The 14,328-nt window shown below is 30.4% G+C and overlaps 1 protein-coding gene across 1 annotated transcript; it reads right to left on the reverse strand.

Annotated features, from left to right (window-relative positions):
* Positions 1–1,276: 1,276 nt before the first annotated feature.
* Positions 1,277–7,736, reverse strand: LOC114758913 (protein LIGHT-DEPENDENT SHORT HYPOCOTYLS 10-like). Its single transcript, XM_028948019.1, has 2 exons — positions 6,993–7,736; positions 1,277–1,663 (listed from the first exon to the last, which is right to left on the reverse strand). The coding sequence occupies exon 1, from the start codon at positions 7,574–7,576 to the stop codon at positions 7,004–7,006; it is 573 nt and encodes a 190-aa protein (XP_028803852.1). The 5' UTR covers positions 7,577–7,736; the 3' UTR covers positions 1,277–1,663; positions 6,993–7,003.
* Positions 7,737–14,328: the final 6,592 nt, after the last annotated feature.

Consider the following 14,328-nt stretch of genomic DNA (forward strand, 5'->3'; position numbering starts at 1 on the left):
AAAATATTTTTAAGTCTTGACATATCAAGTTTAATTTTCAAATAACAAGCATCATTTAAAATAAACAGTATTAGGATTAAAGAACTGAAAAAATTTGTATCAATTTGCCCGTATTCCCCATGATCGGTGCTAAGACTACGCTTTTCAAGTCGTATCCACAATGAAAAGCCTTAACTAAATTCAATAAATCCACTTAATTTTTGTCTTGAAAATATTCGTGAAGAAGCATGGGTATTTAGAAGCTTTTTTTTAGCTCAACGTTGTTTCAAAATTGTTAAAAAATTAGCAATGATGCCTTTTCTATTAAAAAAAAAAACTAACATTAACTGTTAATATTTTTAACCCAAAGCGTGATATCGCTCATTTTTTACACTTTTTGAACGACATTAAGCTTAAAAATTTCGGATACTTACAGTTCCTTCACCAACAGTTAGTGGGGCAAAATGTTCCTAAGCCCTATTTTTCAACTAATGATAAAATCTTAAAATACACATAGAAAGAAATTGAGGGAGCAATTGGGTACGTTGTGTTTAGTACATATATTACACGAAATTTGAGAACAAAGCAATAGTACTCAACTCATAAAAATGCAACTCCTGTCAATTTTATACTATATCCGGTCTTCAATACTCCTCTGGTTTAATATAAGATATTTATATTAGTGTATATAAGGGTATTATATTTAGAACTGGAGGACTATAAAAGTTAATTTGACATCTAATTTGATTTTAAATATAAGATTTTAATTCATTTGTCTCTCACATTTATCTGTTTTTCCTAAAGTAATCTTATAGTAGTTGCATATGTTAAAAGTTTTATCAAATAATAGTTTGAGCTTAATACATATGATTAGCAAGGTATTTTAGAAATTAAAAAACAACACTATTTTATTACAAATAACTAACTAAATTAATTTTTTAATTATTCAAATTAGTTAACCAAATCTTATATTAAGGACTAAAAGTAGTATTATATTTTCATCCCAACTAGATTTTCATGGTTCAAATTAATTAAATATACTAGTTTATAACAGCACAAAAGTGCTATGTGGCAATCAGATCCCAACACACACACACACACACACACACACACTGTAATAAAGAGGAACATATAGATATTAGCACTCAACATCTTCACTAACTTTAGAGGTTTCGACTTCAGATCCACATTCCCTGTACATGCATCGCCATTCTTAATATTGTAATAAGTATAAAACATGACACAAGGGTGCTATAAGTTATGGTTTAGAGCCTTAGACACACACACATGCTGGAAGTAATAAAAGTTTGAAAGCTCATTATTTTGGAAGCTAGTTAGACAGACAATGAGAGAGCATCATGAAACAAATACGTTGCAGTATGAATAGTTTCTAGCTCTAACACGTAACGAGAACATACAATGTTGTACAGTGTCTCAAATATATGTATATATATTGACTATATATAATATATATACTTTGATGGCGAGCAGATTATTCTGAGACTACACTAATTTACTGGTGACACGAACTGCTCTACATATTTTCTGGGACCAATTTTGCAGACATGATCGAAGCTCGATCTATCTGCATGATGCGACCCCTTAAAGCTCTGTCACTAGTTCCTTTCTTCTTCTTCTAACATTTACCTCTCTTTCATTTGGTACGTTCTTACGTACGTAACTCCTGCGTGAAAAGTGAATCACCATGAGATTTCTTAATAATCTGAGAACTTGACAGATGACAAAGGTATAGTAAAATTTGTCATTCACCCATACCTCCAATCCTAATTATAAGACCTCGTTTGTAGATTACAAATAAGGTTTTATAGTTAGGACTGGAAGTAGTATATATATTGTCTGGAACAATGTTATTCATTAGTTATGAACATTGGTATTGTCAGGAATAAATAATGAGGATACCTAGTATCTTATTCATTGAGGATCAATTTATCACACAAAATGAAAAAAAATCACTGAGCATTCGGATATATAGAGCAAATCCTCAGTTGGGAAGAGTTATTCACAGTTAGACAGGATCACATACATACATACATACATACATACATACATACATATATCAGATATATAATTGCATCAAAAACATAAAAAGAGAAGAAAAATATAGAAAAATATAGGAAACTAGGTAAGATGTAAATGTGATAACTACCAGAATCTCATTCATTTACTAAATTTTCTTTCGGATTGAGCAATTCATTCAATGCATGAAGGCTACATAATTCGTTCAATTTTTCTACTCAGCTGTTTTAATTTAAAATATATATTCATAATTGATTTAGATTAGTGAAGATATTTTTATTTTTTTTTATTGTAAACAACAACAAAATCTGGATGTAGACAGAAAATAATCTATGAAATATCAACTCGAAATCAAACATATTAAGAAAAGCAAATAAAGTTTAGGTCATCTAAACAAGATCGGGAAAGTTTAAAAAAAAAATGGTGTGCGCCAGGTCTGAATTAGAAGTAACATACAAACACTGATTTTTGTATTAGAAGAGAACTAATACAAAAAAGAACACTATTGTGCATCTATTGTTTTTTTTTGTCCTTTTACATTTATTATCTCTCCTGCCATTTCCCTTTTAAATGTAATACTATCTCCTGTTCTTAATATAAAAGTTAGTTGGGGTTAAATTTATTTTTAAATATAAAACCTTAGTGTACTTTGTCTTTTATCCTTCCCCAAAATATTCTTATATATTGATTGTAAGGAGATCCCACTAAGGAATAATTTCAATCATCCAATGCATTATTGAAAAGGATATTTTAGGAAAATTAGTATATATTTGTGACAAATAACCAACTTAACTAATTTTCTAATATCCCCAAATTAATTATCTAGCCCTTATATTAAGAATTAGAGGTAGTGTATGCAATCACTTTGATTGCTATTTCAGATAGTCCCTTATAAATATTGTTATATGCTACCTTCAGTCCTTAATATGGGGATTAAAATAGATTGAAATATTATATTTAGGATCAAATTTAATTTCCAACTAATTTTTATATTAAAGACTGAAGATAATATATTCATTTAGCTCATCAAAAAATCAATACCATCAAATTCCATGTAGGGCATTCAAAAACATCAAAGTCTCTTGAAAATGAGGCTGCATCTTTATAAATAATTGGGAAGCTAGTCAAATTAGTTATGCATTGGATGCCAATTATAGAGATTATAGATTACCAACCTTGACTCCTTATTCATTTTGCATAAATTATTGATGGAAGGATGACATCGATTAGTGTGTGTGTGTGTGAAATTTTGGAAGCAATTTTTGTAACTTGCTTTGCTGCAAAGCTATACCAAAACACACACACACAATGGGATCTATTTAATTATCTATAAATTATGTTCTCTATTCAATAGTCAATCGATGAACACAAAAGGGGAAAAACAAAAGTTAAATAACTTCTAATTCTTTTTTATTATGTTCTCTATTCGAATCCGCTTACCCACCACAGTATACATATATGGGAAAAATTGTTTTTTGTGCTACATAACTATAATTTTCTTCGGCTCACAACTGTATTAACCAAACTATAATATAAACTAGAGCCAAAAGAGAAGATACACACGTATAATGAAAACCAAAGCTTAATTCTTATGAAGGATAAACTAAAAGCAATGAATTGGATACTGATTATCCAGTAGATCGCAGTGTGTGTAAGCAAAGGTTAAACATTCTCTGGATGGACAAGAACGTCCTCATAATTAAAAAAGAATTAGAAGTTATATAAAAATTATGATACAAATAGTCTATCATTAAAATTTTGAGAGACTCATAATCACTTTACCATTCATCCATATTAACATGCAAACAAAAACAAAAAAAGGAAAGAAAGAAAAGAAACTTAAAAAAGGTACAGCAGCAGGAATATATAAGCCAGACCAGAAACAACAGAACACAAGAACACAACAAATAAACACTAATCATAATACAAGGTGAGCTTGAGTTTTTCAGATATAAAGATTAAAAAAAAGCAGCATTTTCTTCAAAACACCACAAGAAAATGGACAACAGAAGTCGATAGGAAAAACACATAAACAGCATACACATCCCACACAACTTGGATGGTTTTGGGTTCAGAAGGACAAGATGACAAGCTGAGTAGGCAGCATGTGCACTTAAGCTTGCGATGGTTTAAGGTAAAAATGCAGTGTGGTATTAAAGTCTAAGTACATAAGCTGCAAATATGTTAGAGCAAACTGTAAATCTTCAGAAACAAATACAAGAAACCTAATGCTTTCCCTTAAAAAGGGCAACCCCCCCCCCCAAAAAAACTTGTAAAACGATTCAGATTGTGGAGATATAGGACTCATTTGTAATGGCTTATAAACAATTTTTTAATCATAATTTTACAGATTCGAGATAAGTATATAAGAAGAGTTTTATCTTGACTTATATAAAACATACTTATAAGTGAGTTATGATAAACTTGAATGATTTGGGTATGAAGGAAACAGTCAAAGGAAGGCAATATGCAAGTAAAGAATCCCAAATACTTTGGATTCTCATTAGTGTACCAATAATTATAAGTGCTATGTATCTTTTGATGAGGGTTCATATTAACTCATTGCACAGAATCTCTGACTATAAAGCCATTTCAGCCAATTTAGTTGCATTCTATATATGAATGTACAGTTGGAGACAATTTCAAAAGTGCATATTTAACTAGTAGTTTCTGAAATTACTAGCTAGGAAAAAAACCTTCTAAAACGTTAGAAATCTTCATGGATCCATGCTCTATCTATTTATTCAATTATTTCTGGACAATAATCCCTATATATATAATTCTAAATATTTAGAATTATACATTGAGGTGGTAGCGGCCTCACCTCCGTAAAGAGAAAAACATAAGTTTGAATCTTGAGAAACACACTTGTTAGGATGACCATTCCTTAACCACTCTAAGCTCGAAAGAGATTAGTTTCAAGTCTAATATGACTTGGGGATACCTTTGTTTGACCTAAAAATATATATGATGCCTCTGGCTCTCGACATTTTGTTGACTAAAAGAAAGAAAAAGATGTGCGATCCAGGTGTCATATTAGTGATGTATTATGTAATTGCTTTTGTATGCATCCAAAGCACTCGTTGATATCACTATAGTAGTTAGATTGAATTCGTTATCTATATATATTTTTCCTTTTTCTTTTTATAGCTCTTACTTTTAAGATTTTGCTTTATTAATTTGTAACAAAAAAAAAGTTACAATGTCGTAAATTTCTTTTAGAATTTAACCATTAGATCAAAAACTCATCTTGTGCAATGCCATATATGCATGCAGTGTGTTTTAAGCTTCCTCTTATTTTCTGACATAAATATAATTTGCCCCTTTGTTCAAATATCCATGCAATAATCAAGTTTTGTTTTTAAAATGTCAAATATGACTGAGTTTAATATTTCTTTTTTCTTAACCAAAAACATACTCAAATTCTTTGTTTGATAGTATCATCTTCTGGCTACTTGAGAATTTCCATAAGTATATCAGAGTATAATCCAAGGTAATAATTTATATACTCATATACTTTTTTTTTTTTTGCTTTTACCCAGTAAGACAAAGTTCCAATTATTGGACATTCTCTCTCTTCCCTTTCTTCCTTTAGACAACATTTGTTGTTTGTTATTTGGACTTTTTTTCATCAATGGGATAACAAATCCAAACTAGCATATCTAGTGAGACACTACGAGGGCCTAAAAAAGCTTATATGTAAAAAGCAATACATAAACATTCTAATGATTCAAAGTATATAGATATATGCGTGGACAATAAAAAATGATAATATGTCGTTAACCACTAGCTTCTTCACACGCACTAACTAGGGACTATATTCAGCCATTCTAAAAGTGCTTACATTGAACAAATTAAACAATTAATGCCTGTACCAAAGATTTATTATAAAACAACGAAACCAAACATTAGTCAATGATGGTGTTTTCTTTCAATATTAATTTCCTTTAATTTCTTCCATGGACCACACTCTCTGCAAATAATAAAACAATGTGTATGCTTCTAGTCACATATAAAGGATATATTCTAGGAGGTGTTCTTCATCATTTTCATAAAAAATTTGATAGATTTAAGGTGTATTAAATATTTTTTCATATGCTCATATTTAATAAGCGAAATCAGTAAAAGTAGAAAATAATATAATTAATGTTGGAGTTTAGGATGGTTAAGAGGTAATATTGAAAATTACTTGAATTTTATAACAATTTTAATGTTTTTAATTATTTTCATTGATACAGAAATGAAAACAGGAAGGAGTATATATATGTTGACTTCACTGAAATTTAAAAACAAAAGTCTCAAATTTTGAATTTTTGCATTACACTTGGCCAAAAGATCAGGAATTTCACTATATTTGATTTTGTCCATGTATGTAAAAAACTTACAATGCAGCATACACACGCACATATATGATATGTATAGCATGGAGCCATGGGGAACACAAGAAATCTAACAGAATCAGAAAAGGCCCAAAATTATTAGTGAAAAGTAAATGACTATGAGACTATTCAATTAGGGAAATGAATCAACAGTGATTTGAATGATAGGAGAGAGAGGGAGAAGAAAGAGAAACAGAGAGAAAGAGTTTTTGTTTCCCGTCTAATCATTGTAATCTCAGTCATACAGCTATATAAGTAAAATATTCTTGTAAACCATTCTTCCCCACTTCTCTCAATCTCCCTACATTGAAGATTAGGGTTTTGAGTCAGCAGATTCTAGGGTTTCCTCACTACAAAAACGGTATCCTCGCACCCAGGATTCTTCAGACTTGTTTGTTACAGCTTCAAATTTAATTATTTCCTCAGTATAGTTTCAAGAATTAGTTAACTTTTTCAAAAAATCAGACAGTGAAACTGATGTCTTAACACACAAAAAAAAAAAAATTTAAATTTTGGTGCAATAATATGAAACACATATATGAGATGGTGGTGTAAGTTTCTGAAAGGGGTAAGGCTTAGCTTTAAAGACAAAATTACCATTCATTTTCTCAAGAAGCCAATTGCTTGAGAGCCTCTGCAGTCTGATTATTCTGATCAGTATTATTTCCTTTCAGTTGGATCCTTCTCTTCTTTTTCTTCTTATATGGAATCCCTCTTGCCTTTGATTGGCACTCCTTTACTTCACGCAGATACACCCGAATTGCTCCGCTCCCGAAGGGGTTTGTCTCGGCCGAGCCGCCGTGCTCCTCATAGGCGGCTCTCAGCCTCCCGATGATTGCATCCAGGCTTCCCCAAGCCTGCCGGAGTGGACAGGTACATGGTGCCGGAGGGTCGGGTTGTCCGAAGAAGATACAGCCGTGTGAATGGACCTTCGTCTTCCCGAATTGGTCAAGAAACCTAAGGAAATCCAGCACATGATTGAAGTTGCACTGAGAAAGTGGTACCGGCGGCGATTGATTCTTTAAATACTGCCCAAAGGTCTTCCAGTCTCGCAGTTTCTGTGATTCGTACCGGCTCAAAGGCGCCGCAGCTGCTACCTGTTCTTGCTGCTGCTGCTGCTGCTGGTGATCGGCGACCGGTCGCGATGACGATGACAAATCTGTCGGGGTTTCGCCGGACATGGCGGTGGTAGATGTGAGAGTGTGTGAGGAAGGAATAAGTATATAGATGAAGAAGTTGCGGAGAAGAGAGAGAGAGAGAGAGAGAGAGAGAGAGAGAGAGATAGAGAGAGAAGATGGAAATCACATCCTTGCTGGGGTCTTTGGAGAGGACATGCCATGGGCCCTATATGAAGGTGCTTTTGTTCTTCTTTTTCCACCTCTCTCTATCATATATTTGTATTTCCACTTTTTACCTATTTGCACTAGTGTGTTATATATATAATATATTATATATATTTGTTTATGGAGTGTGCTATCATCTATAATTCTGTAATCATCATTTCATAAAATTATGGTTTTCGTATATTACATACATATATGCATATATTTTATTGCTATTATTAGTAATATATTATTCCTAGTGTCGGTTCTGCATTCACCCAAACCAGTTATCACTAAAATAAAGCCAATCCAATTAATTTTAACATTCAAATTTTTTTTCAATTTAACTTGGTTGACCTTAGGTTGGTAAATGGTAATAAGCTAAAGAAATTGAACTGGACTGGCTTTAATTTTCTTGAATGTTACTATACTTCTACAACTTAAGCATTGATTTGTTGAAATAAAATGGATTATGATTACGATAGTAGATTGACTCAATAACTTTAATTATTAATTTTTAATGGTTGGATTAGTGAACAATAATTCTCTGGAGTTTTAATACCACCTTAATTCGGTCCTTAATATAATATAAGGACTTGATAACTAATTTGAAGATATTAATAAAATTAGTTGAGTTAGTTGTTTATTTAAATGTATGTTGAACTTTCTAAATTTTTTTTAATCATGTGCATAAAAGTTTATAATTACTCCTTGGTGGAACTCTTTGTAATCAATAGAAATACTTTTTAAAAAAATTATAAATTTGACAGACAATATGAATTGAGGACTTGTATTTAAAATCAAATCCAACTTTAACATTGCTCTTATATTAAAGATTGGATATAGTAGTATTAATCGTGAGCCTTATTTAGTTGGGGAAGAGTTAGTTGTTAGTTGATGGGGTCTAGTAATTATCTTTAAAGCTCCTTTCAAAATTTTGTTCGAGTTGTTATAAAAATATTTAACCAACAAAGGTTATTTCGAACGTTACGAATTGGTCCCACTCACAAGAATATGGGTATGATCTGTACTATCAATGTGAGAATTTTATTATTATTATATTCCCCTCGTTTCAAAAAATAGTGATCAAGTAGTTCCAAAAACATGTAGATCAATAAGCTGTCTTTTTCTGACCCCCCTCCAAATTTATCCCTATTTTTTAATGCACAATTTAACCTTAATTTAATAGGGGTGTTGTTTGAAAGATCTCATAAATATCATAAAATTTTAAATATATATCATGAAAAATCATTTAAAATTAAACTATATATTATTATATCTTATAAAATAAAACGGAAATATAAATATTGCATGTTGGGGAAGTTAACGGTTTGAATCATGCTTACAAATTCTAATGGAAAAGAAATAATGTTTGCGAATTTTGAGCTGTCTAGCTACGTCAGTACTTGTTCATGCATGAAATGACAAATTAATTAGTAGGTAGGTATCATTATTAATCCTTTACTTAATAAATAGATAAATAAACACAATTCCCTTAGCAGTTAAGGTTTAACTTTGTTGAACAGTATTTGTAAAGAGAATGGGAATTACAATTAGGTCTTTTGATCATGTCTGATAAACTAAAATGATTAGCTTTCTCCTTTCTTGTTTCCCGTCTTTTTTCCTGTCTGTATTCATATTACAACCTTTACAGTTAAGGTTTGCAAACTCAACTGTAGTCCTCATGCTTTCTTTTAATTTTTAATTTTCTATTTATAATTTAACTTTAAAAATTTTAGTTCAGTCCATGTATAACCTTAAAATTTTTATAAATATTTATTAGATATTTCATATAAATATTTGTATACTACTCTAATTTTATCAAATATGCTGAAGTTCCACTTAAATTTGTAAGATGACTCAAGTGTAAATTCATGTGTACGTAGAAAAATAATATTGGGAGAACTCTTTTAGTTTTGACTTCGTTGTAACTACAGGTCATTTTAGATTGAGGAACACTAAAATAAGTTCATGTTATCCAAACACTAGGCACTTAAAAAATATATATGGATCTGATTGTAGATGTTTAAACTACTAAAAGGATACATTAAAAAGATTGAGTAAAATTATAAGAAAGGAGATGTCATACTTTTCCTCAATTTTTTATCGTTTTAATTAATTCTTAAACTAAAAATGATTAGGTTTGATTGTGGCAGATAAAATGGTAATCATACTCAGCCCAAAACCTATAATCCAAAGAGAGCGAGTGAGTGTGTATAAAAGAAATATCAAGTGGTTGTAGCTGAATATTGAGTCACGCGCATAACATTTCATTATATAATTGGAATTAAATTAAAATACAACCATACACTTAGTAAAAATCATGAAATACGATCAATGATAGTTGGGTTTATTAGCAGAGATTCAGTTTCTCTTAAATAATGTCAGTGGGCTCAAAATTCTATAGAAGGGCTATCTGTTATAAAAACTAGATAATTAATTTATAAAGATTAAAAAATTAGTTAAGTTAGTTATTTGTTAAAAATGTGTATTACTTTTCTAAAATATGCTCTCTAATTATTTGCATTTGAACTACCTCTTGATGAAACTCTTTTTAATATATGTAATCAATATAGATAGTTAGGAAAAAAAAGTATAAATTTAAGAAATAAAGTGAATTGAGATATTATATTTATGATCAAAATCATATATTTAACACCGAAGAGAATATACCAAGAAAGCTACTCAAATTAGATCTATCCAACAGTGTTCGAATTATTCCTTTGAGTAGATAACAATGCTCAAATTTTACTGATTTACTGAATATCATATAATTAAATACAAAAATGAAATTATGAGTAGATGCAATAATTACGAGCAGGTACAAAAGTAAAGATCCACCGAAATGAAATTATGCAGAAAATTTCCAGTTATTGCAAAAGTAACCGTAACGAGGTTGAAGACGAAAAGAAAGTGAAACACACTCGGAAACACACACACCCACTCACACATTCTGGTATCTATTGTAAAAATCATCATAAAATCAAACACTGATGGAAAGAAAGATTGATGAAAATTACAGAGAAATCTTTATGAGACGAATGGGTCCAAGTCTCCCAGAAATGTCCTTAACGCATTATGGTGTGCTTGGGGAGAATTTGACATTGCCTTTTACATCCCTTTACGTTCCATTTATTGTTATATTCACCTGCTCTTGAGCTTATGTTTAACCATGGAATAAATGTACTTTCCAAGAAAGGAAACTAACATGTATTGCTTTTTTCCCCCCTCCTTTTGGTGAGAACGCCGTAAATTTTTTTTATTTCTTTATTTTCTATTGGTGTTTTTCACTGAAAAAGTAAAGCATCCCTTGTGAAATCTTTTCATGAGATATAGAGTTAAAATTTGTCTTTATCTCAGTAAGGTTCTCACAGGTTTTTTTTTTTGCGAGACACTGTTGAAATTTTCTCTCGTGGCATCATTAATTCTCGCAGAAGCTTTTCTTGAAAAATTGTTTTTTAAAAAAAATTATTTTTCCTATGAGAATATGAACTCCCAACAACTATTGAGGTTCATACACAACGTACAAAGTAATTTTACCACAAATTAACATCTAAGATCTAACTATTATATATAAGTTTATTTTTATATTTTCTTTCACTCATAAACATCCCAACCAGACAGATCCTACTAAGCCTAAAATTTTAAGTGCCCTTTGCAAGCAGTGTGTGTGAGACAAAAGTTTATTATCTAATTTGCCAAATCAGCAAAATGTTGAAGTGTGTGGGGCCGTGGATTCTCAGCAGTACTTCGAGAAAATGAGAAAAAAGTTTGACTCTTCCATTGTCTTCTCTGTGATTTGTTTAGCTGCAAAAAAGAAGGCTACAAGGGACATAAAATGTATTTTTCCTGTATTTAATATAAGAGCTAGTTTGACATTTAATTTGGTCCTAAATATAAGACACCAATTCACTTTGTCTCTTCTATTTAATTTATTTTTTTAAGATGATCCTTATAGTAATTGTATATGTTAAATATTTCATCAAATGGTAGTTCTAGTTAATACACCTGATCAGCAAAGGTATTTTTAAAAAAACAATTCATATTTATTACAATTAACTAATTCTTTAATATACTTAAATTAGTCAATTAGCTCTTGTATTAAGAAAGAGAGGTAGTATCTTTGAACAAATACACTTGGAGGTTGAACAGAAGTAATGTTCAGTTAGTGAGGACATATATGTGATTTCATTTTATGTGTGGTTAAACGAAAACTCCTTTAGTTATTGTATACTATTTTTCCCGTATATTGGGACATTCAATGCTTCAGTATTTACCTTATGAAATGCAATTAAGTGACCATTTGGATGAGCTTATTTTAGGGTATTTTACGCTGTATGTGTAAGGTAAATATATGAAAGAAATTTTATCTCATAAAATATAAAACTACTTGTTTTAAGTGTTCTCAAACAGAGGCTAAACAAAATTTAAACTACGTTACATTATGCATTGCTTTCCATGACACATTAAAGGAGGAATGATATATACTTAAAGTTTCAAATGATCATTCAATATTGCTAAAAAACAGTTACAAAATTTGAATCACAAGGTTGCAGATATGAGAGTTTTATTAGTTACAAATAACTAGGAGTAACCTATGAGACTTCAGTTCCTTATTTGCAACTTTACTTCTAATGATTCATAGCAGAGACTCTCACATCTGTAACTGTTTGAATCACCATCTGTACTATGCATAGGATCATGTTAATTAGTTCAGTAGTTTATTAAAACTTTTCTACCACCTCCTCCGCGTAGTAGAGAGATATATATATATATATATATATATGAGTTAGTCGGGAATTGATGAATTCAGTCTTAATTATGAGAAACCAATCTATTTTGTTTCTCAAATTTATAATTTTCCTCTCAAAATATTTCTATTGATTGTAAAAGGTTCTAACTAAGAGATAGTTCTAATACAAATAATTAAAGAAAATAGTTCATGAAAGCTAACGTATTTATTATAAATAATCAACTTAACTAATTTTCTTAATATTTTATTTGTTGAAAAACATAAATATTAAATAGGAAGTGCATACTAAGTCAAATCTATGTTGGGATCCGGGTCATGCCTATGAAACTTCATGAGTTGATTTACCAATGCTCACACAAAGTTTAGACTATTGGAGCCTAAATTTTAGTTGCACAGAGAGCACTACACAAGAAAGAATAGAGGAAGAAAGAGAAATTAGGAGTGGAAATAGGCCAGGCCAAATATCAAAATAGAAATGTCCCAAGCCTTTTTGAAAGGTTATTTAGCCAAAAAAGAAAAAAACTCAATGGCTAGAGTAGAGAGAAAGGGAGAGAGACACCTACTATTTATAAGGTCAAGATGACCACAGTTTAGGAAGCTAAAATCTCCCCTGTTTATTGCAAGATAATTTTATGATTCCCTTTTAATTCACCATCAAATATTAATGCCTGGCTAGTTAGTTTTTTTTTTTTCAATTCATAGTTAAGACTTTAATGTTTGATTGATTTCCTAGTCAGTCATTCCTTGTCCTTTAATTTTTTTTAACAGTTAATAGCAATTTATTTTTTGATTGACTAAGATTTGTTTGATTAGAAAGATTCTTTATTTCTTGATCAAATAGTCTAGCCCAACGACAGGGGATCTGAACCCAAAGTCCGATATTATCTAACTTTTATTTTATATTAAGAAACGGAGGAGGTAGTAATATTTTTATTTTGCTTTTGTTGATTTCTCGCTGTTAACGCAATCAACCTTGCAAGTGACTCTGAATGTAGAAATGCTCTTTGTCGGGCCCCAACTTGTCCTTCCCGTCTTGAATCATCTCGGCTCAGAATTGTGTCCTTTTTTATTATATGCTCTCTTAAGAGATAAAAGTAAAGCAAACAAACCAAATCATTTTCTGCCAAATTTTTCAAGAGAGGTCTCGTCATTACCAGGACTTCTTTGGACTTATTCCCACATTATCATCCTTTTTCTCCTTGTAGTACATCTAACACTGACTTCTGGACCCCGTCATAAGCCTTCAATTTCTCAAAGTAAATTATTAAGGAGAAATGACACAACAACAAGTTAAAAATTATAATATATTAATTCAGGTATTTAAGAGATCAAAATTTTTAAAAAAAAAAGTGGTGCCTGATTTGGTATTTTATAAATGTAATCAAATAACTAAACCTTGTATCAGTTTTTTAAAAAGAAAAAAGAAAAAAAGTTATCAAACTGGTCATTGTCCTTATATTTCTTGTCATTGGTTGTTCAACTCTTATTATTGCCAATATACAACTTAATAATAAATATCCTATCATTGTTAGAATATTTTTTGTCATTTGCTGTTTAATATTTGTCATTACTAGTTGACAACTTATTAATAAACTTTTAACACAAGGGCATTTTTGTTATTTAACTATATTTGCAAAATACCAAATCAGGGATAACTTTCCTCCTGGGATTTTGACCTCTTAGGTGCTTGAATTGGAATATTGTAATTTCTAACTTCTTTTTGGGTCATTTTTCCTATTATTAATTAATTAATTGCTCTTTATAATAGGAAAAATAATAAAATATTATATGCATGCATTCATATCATATAATTAAGTTTTGATATAAGTTAAATTATAGATAGTTTTTTGTTAAAAAA

Source organism: Neltuma alba, unplaced genomic scaffold, assembly GCF_004799145.2.
Source record: "Neltuma alba isolate B1F8T4 unplaced genomic scaffold, ASM479914v2 tig00010773_pilon, whole genome shotgun sequence".
NCBI classification, from domain to species: Eukaryota; Viridiplantae; Streptophyta; class Magnoliopsida; order Fabales; family Fabaceae; genus Neltuma; species Neltuma alba.

Bases quoted from the DNA above. Each gene is read 5' to 3' on its own strand.
- LOC114758913 (XM_028948019.1), bottom strand. From the start codon at position 7,576: ATGTCCGGCGAAACCCCGACAGATTTGTCATCGTCATCGCGACCGGTC.